Source organism: Triplophysa rosa, unplaced genomic scaffold (genome assembly GCF_024868665.1).
Source record: "Triplophysa rosa unplaced genomic scaffold, Trosa_1v2 scaffold271_ERROPOS316772+, whole genome shotgun sequence".
Lineage (NCBI taxonomy): Eukaryota > Metazoa > Chordata > Actinopteri > Cypriniformes > Nemacheilidae > Triplophysa > Triplophysa rosa.
This window is the reverse complement of record NW_026634286.1, coordinates 38,058-44,172: the sequence shown is the minus strand read 5'-3', so window position 1 is coordinate 44,172 and position 6,115 is coordinate 38,058. Positions and strand designations below refer to the sequence as shown.

Sequence of the window (6,115 nt, the reverse complement as noted above, 5' to 3'; positions counted from 1 at the left end):
CAAATCTAAAAATGCAAAAAGTGTTCTATGATCTTTAGGTTTAGGGATAGGGTTAGGGATAGGGGATAGAATATACAGTTTGTACAGTATAAAAACATTACGCCTATGGACTGTCCCCACGGGGATAGTCAACCAAAGCCTGTGCGTGCGTGTGTGTGTCTATGTCTATGTGTGTTAGTACGTGTGCATATTGTGTGTATGGAGTGTTATGTATGTGGGTATGTCTGTCTTCTGTGTTTACACTTTTTTCTTGTTTTTACAGGTACAACTTTAATTGTTTTGTTTATAGTCAATCCCAGACCTTGCATGGCCAGCATCACCGGACATGTCACCCATTGAGCATGTTTGGGATGCTCTGGATTTGCGTATACGACAGCGTGTTCCAGCTCCTGCCAATATCCGGCAACTTCGCACAGCCATTGAAGAGGAGTGGACCAACATTCCACAGGCCACAATCAACAACCTGATCAACTCTATGCAAAGGAGATGTGTTGCACTGCGTGAGGCAAATGGTGGTCACACCAGATACTGACTAGATTTCGCACCCCCCCCGGACCCCCCCAATACAGTAAAACTGCACATTTTAGAGTGGCCTTTTATTGTGGCCAGCCTAAGGCACACCTGTTCAATAATCATGCTGTCTAATCAGCATCTTGATATGCCACACCTGTGAGGTGGATGGATTATCTCGGCAAAGGCGAAGTGCTCACTAACACAGATTTAGACAGATTTGTGAACAATATTTGAGAGAAATAGGCCTTTTGTGTACATAGAAAATGTCTTAGATCTTTGAGTTCAGCTCATGAAAAATGGGGGCAAAAACAAAAGTGTTGCGTTTACAATTTTGGTCAGTGTATATATATACTGTACTGTATATATATATATATATATATATATAGCTGCAGAAAAAATTAAGAGACCATTCCAAATTTTATTTCAAATCAGCATTTCTATGTATGCGGTCATTCCAGTCCAGTGTTTTTTGGATTTCAATAAAATCAAACGTCAGGAGTGACATAGTCATCCAACAGCAATGTGGAAGACTAACAGCATGACAAGACACGAGAAAATGTGATAAAAAATTTACGGTTATCACATAATTTTTTTAACTTTTCCTAAATACATGTACAAACCCGATTCCAAAAAAGTTGGGACACTGTACAAATTGTGAATAAAAAAGGAATGCAATAATTTACGAATCTCATAAACTTATATTTTATTCACAATAGAATATAGATAACATATCAAATGTTGAAAGTGAGACATTTTGAAATGTCATGCCAAATATTGGCTCATTTTGGATTTCATGAGAGCTACACATTCCAAAAAAGTTGGGACAGGTAGCAATAAGAGGCCGGAAAAGTTAAATGTACATATAAGGAACAGCTGGAGGACCAATTTGCAACTTATTAGGTCAATTGGCAACATGATTGGGTATAAAAAGAGCCTCTCAGAGTGGCAGTGTCTCTCAGAAGTCAAGATGGGCAAAGGATCACCAATTCCCCCAATGCTGCGGCGAAAAATAGTGGAGCAATATCAGAAAGGAGTTTCTCAGAGAAAAATTGCAAAGAGTTTGAAGTTATCATCATCTACAGTGCATAATATCATCCAAAGATTCAGAGAATCTGGAACAATCTCTGTGCGTAAGGGTCAAGGCCGGAAAACCATACTGGATGCCCGTGATCTTCGGGCCCTTAGACGGCACTGCATCACATACAGGAATGCTACTGTAATGGAAATCACAACATGGGCTCAGGAATACTTCCAGAAAACATTGTCGGTGAACACAATCCACCGTGCCATTCGCCGTTGCCGGCTAAAACTCTATAGGTCAAAAAAGAAGCCATATCTAAACATGATCCAGAAGCGCAGGCGTTTTCTCTGGGCCAAGGCTCATTTAAAATGGACTGTGGCAAAGTGGAAAACTGTTCTGTGGTCAGACGAATCAAAATTTGAAGTTCTTTTTGGAAAACTGGGACGCCATGTCATCTGGACTAAAGAGGACAAGGACAACCCAAGTTGTTATCAGCGCTCAGTTCAGAAGCCTGCATCTCTGATGGTATGGGGTTGCATGAGTGCGTGTGGCATGGGCAGCTTACACATCTGGAAAGGCACCATCAATGCTGAAAGGTATATCCAAGTTCTAGAACAACATATGCTCCCATCCAGACGTCGTCTCTTTCAGGAAAGACCTTGCATTTTCCAACATGACAATGCCAGACCACATACTGCATCAATTACAACATCATGGCTGCGTAGAAGAAGGATCCGGGTACTGAAATGGCCAGCCTGCAGTCCAGATCTTTCACCCATAGAAAACATTTGGCACATCATAAAGAGGAAGATGCTACAAAGAAGACCTAAGACAGTCGAGCAACTAGAAGCCTGTATTAGACAAGAATGGGACAACATTCCTATTCCTAAACTTGAGCAACTTGTCTCCTCAGTCCCCAGACGTTTGCAGACTGTTATAAAAAGAAGAGGGGATGCCACACAGTGGTAAACATGGCCTTGTCCCAACTTTTTTGAGATGTGTTGATGCCATGAAATTTAAAATCAACTTATTTTTCCCTTAAAATGATACATTCTCTCAGTTTAAACATTTGATATGTCATCTATGTTGTATTCTGAATAAAATCCACTTCTGAAACTTCCACATCATTGCATTCTGTTTTTATTCACAATTTGTACAGTGTCCCAACTTTTTTGGAATCGGGTTTGTAGAATATGACTGTTGTATTGCTTAAAAGTGAATCTGAACTGGTTTTCTTTGCAGTTTTCGAGGTCTGAAAAAATACAGAGCATCTTTTCTATTATTTTGACACACACACACACACTCACAAATATAGCATTGGGAGGGTCACGTTTTTCACCCAGACGAGTTTGCATAGCTGACCCTTGACTCACCATTATTGTAGTTTTGGCATCATAAACCACACGCTTGATTCTTTGGAATATTCCATCTCCTCCAAAAGCCTGGAAGCATAAAGACGCTAATGTTAGACACTAAATGCTTGATTATGGGGTCAAAATCAGCTCGCTTTCCACACCAATGGACAATAACGATTAGTTATGTTTATTTTAAGCTTGCATGCTGCATTTTCCCCAATTACTAAAATGAATGTACTGGACATGAGCTGTTATGATCCTGTCCTTCTAGTCAGGTACTTTTTTAGTTTTATGGACAGGGTCTTGACAGTATGTCTTTCTGCTTGTTGTGTTCTGTGTGGAAGTACATGAGCATTGTTTTGTGGCTTTGTGCCATGTGTTCTCCTGTCACGTGTTTTGGCCCAACCCCCTCATTTCCCCGTTTATCCTCCCGCTAGTGTTTCATTCCCCACACCTGCCCATTGTCATTAACCTTCCTTGTTTCCCCTATTTAATGCCCTTAGCTGCGTCTGAATTTGCTCACTCGTTCACTCATTCACTATTCCCTATATAGCAAATGCTAAATAGTTTACTATATGGGGAAGAAGTGAATGAAAATGAGTGAACGATTATGGACACTGATGTAATATACACTGCGTCTGACAATACTGTCACGGATATTCGTCATAACACTTATATAACTGTGTGGCTTTATGGATTCATTCATTTTTATTGTTCAATGGTTATATGTTCATTTTCAACTTATTTGTCAAGTTTGTATTACTTTATAATACAGAGAACAAAACAACTGTTTGTCACTTTTATTTACTATTACGTTATTTATGTAATACATTAAATTTGTTATATATTTAAATTAAAACACTACTGTGTATAAGTATCATTAATTTTTTTTATTTTCAAAAAGTAGAAAATAACTGAACAAGAACAAACACCGGATGTACACAAAATCAGAATGCATTGTGGGTAAAAAGTAGTGAACGAGTGTAGGGAATGAGTTGTTCGACACTACAAACAACACTACAAAATAGCGAACACCTGATGTATTGCACTACATGGGAGATTGGGGGCAAATTCAGACAAAGCTCTTGTGTTTGCTGTCCTGTGCTGGTTCGTTCTACCTGTAGTCCGCATTATTTGGAATCCCTGTTTGGGATTATAGTCAGTTCGGATCTAGTTGTTTTGCTTCATGTTTGTCCCACTTGTGGGTTTTTTTTTTTTTTTGTGGGTTTTTGTGAGTTTTTAGTTTGTATATATTTTCCTGTTTCCCCCCCATGGGTTTTTCTGTTCATTAAAGTTCTGTTATTTGAGATTGCTGTCTCCTTATGGGTTCTCTGTCCAAATTGCTGAATGACCTGCTGCTAATGCTTTCCTTTAAATTCCCGAACGTCACCTAAATATTACAGCAAAGGCCGAAGGTGCACTCGTGTCCGGGATGTAAAGCATATATATGTTTTCACACTCATGCCATTCTGGGCATTTCTTCAGCAAAACACATCTGAGTAATTGTAATAATAGTCTGCCTCTTCCTAGCATTGTCCTACCATCTCAACTTTGAATCTCATTGTTTTTCATGTAGTTCGTCCTATAAGTTGTAATGAAACACACACATATGATGAGTACTCATGAGACATGAGAACCAATGAGATTGCAACTTGTGCGGGCTGTGTTTACATTACTGTACATATGTGATAATAACCAGTGGTAAATAATCAGAAAAAATCGTGTTTACTCACAAACGTATAGTTTCACTTTAAAAGACATGTATTTACCCCTGGAGTAATTTAGATGTTTTTAAAAAATCTAATGGCTTTTCAGTCTGACCGAGCCAACAGTCCCATTAAAAACAGATATTTGTTTGCATGTAAACAAAGCAAGTGATGTATCAGTTTACCAATCAGCAAATATATTACACCGATATATTCTTGTACAAATATCGACAGATTGTAAATCCTTTAGGAAATGTGTACCGGAGCACTGCCATCCAGTACACTGTTAAAGAAGTAGAGCAGCTGTTGAAGATTCTCCACAGGTTCAGCTGGTAAGAAGTATTGCTCATTTGATGTGTTGAGGATGATGATGTTTGGCACTGACACCTCACTGCAACAAAAAATGATAAGCAAGCTGTAATTTAGAACTTTCTGAAATAACTCAAGTAACACTAGTGTATAGACCCCTTAACGGCCGACGTCACGTTTACGTCACGGCATTAGCTGGAGGCAAAAAAAGGGGAAAACTGGAGGCGGCCAATACAAACCAGCACAGATCCGGCTACATAAGGAATTTAAAATATCATCTTGTTGTGTTGTTTAGTGTCACAATCGACAAAATACAGTCTCCAATTTGATATTTTAACATATATCTGGTGCCATTGCCAAACAAAAACACTGACTACAGCTATAGTTAAACACAATAAAACGAGCGGACTGAACAGAAACGATAATCAAAAATGCTCTCGTTTCACTTCTTAACACTTAAGATTAAAAAACTGCTGTCTTTTGTTGGTGTGGATTATGATTTGGCTATGTGTCTAAAAATATCTCACGTATGCCCAAATCTGGGGAACAAGGTTATTTTTCACAGAGCGTTAACTTTTGAATACATAGGGCAGGGGTCAGCAACCTTTGCAGCCAAAAGAGCCATTCTGGGCCCTCTCCCACCAAATAAAATTAGTTTGGAGCCGCAAAATATATGTAACCTTTCAATTCCTATAACACAGGTTATGCATGTAAGGTAGTAGTTACCCAGTTGCACCACTAGCTGACAATTTTGTGCAATTTTATTGTATTTTGGTGAATACAATAAAGTATTCTAACATCTAAAGTATTTAGATGTTAGCAATTTATACATTTTTGTCCCTGGAAAGAAGTGGGTGTGTTGCCTGGCAATAGGAGAGTAGCGTCGAGGTGTTGCACACGCTGCTTTTGATAGACTTCAGATTTTTTAGGTGAACTTTTGTTTTTGCAGCGTTTGATGAACAGCCATAAGAGACCTTCTACTCTCCTCATATGGACATCATGCGTAAACATTATGAGAAGCGCGCTAGCCAGACAGGAATAAACTATGCCGGCTAAAGACCTAAAAGTTTGGCTAAAGGCGAAAAACGTACCGAGAAGAATGTTTTCTCACCATTCCATTTGTAACGCACGCATACAGTGTTAGGCGCTGTCTCACATCTGTCTAAGCAGAAATACAGAGAGTAGCGGTTTTATGTTTTTTTATGTCATCT

The 6,115-nt window shown here is 38.9% G+C and overlaps 1 protein-coding gene across 1 annotated transcript in view; it reads right to left on the bottom strand.

Annotated features, from left to right (window-relative positions):
* LOC130550257 (protein disulfide-isomerase TMX3) overlaps nucleotides 1-5,004 on the bottom strand; it is a 25,222-nt gene extending 20,218 nt beyond the window's left edge. The window contains exons 1-2 of the mRNA XM_057327677.1: nucleotides 4,857-5,004; nucleotides 2,908-2,976 (exon numbers count right to left, since the gene is read on the bottom strand). Coding sequence (XP_057183660.1) covers nucleotides 2,908-2,910 — 3 coding nt within the window. The 5' untranslated portion in view covers nucleotides 2,911-2,976; nucleotides 4,857-5,004. The remainder of the gene's footprint in view (nucleotides 1-2,907; nucleotides 2,977-4,856) is intronic.
* Nucleotides 5,005-6,115: the final 1,111 nt, after the last annotated feature.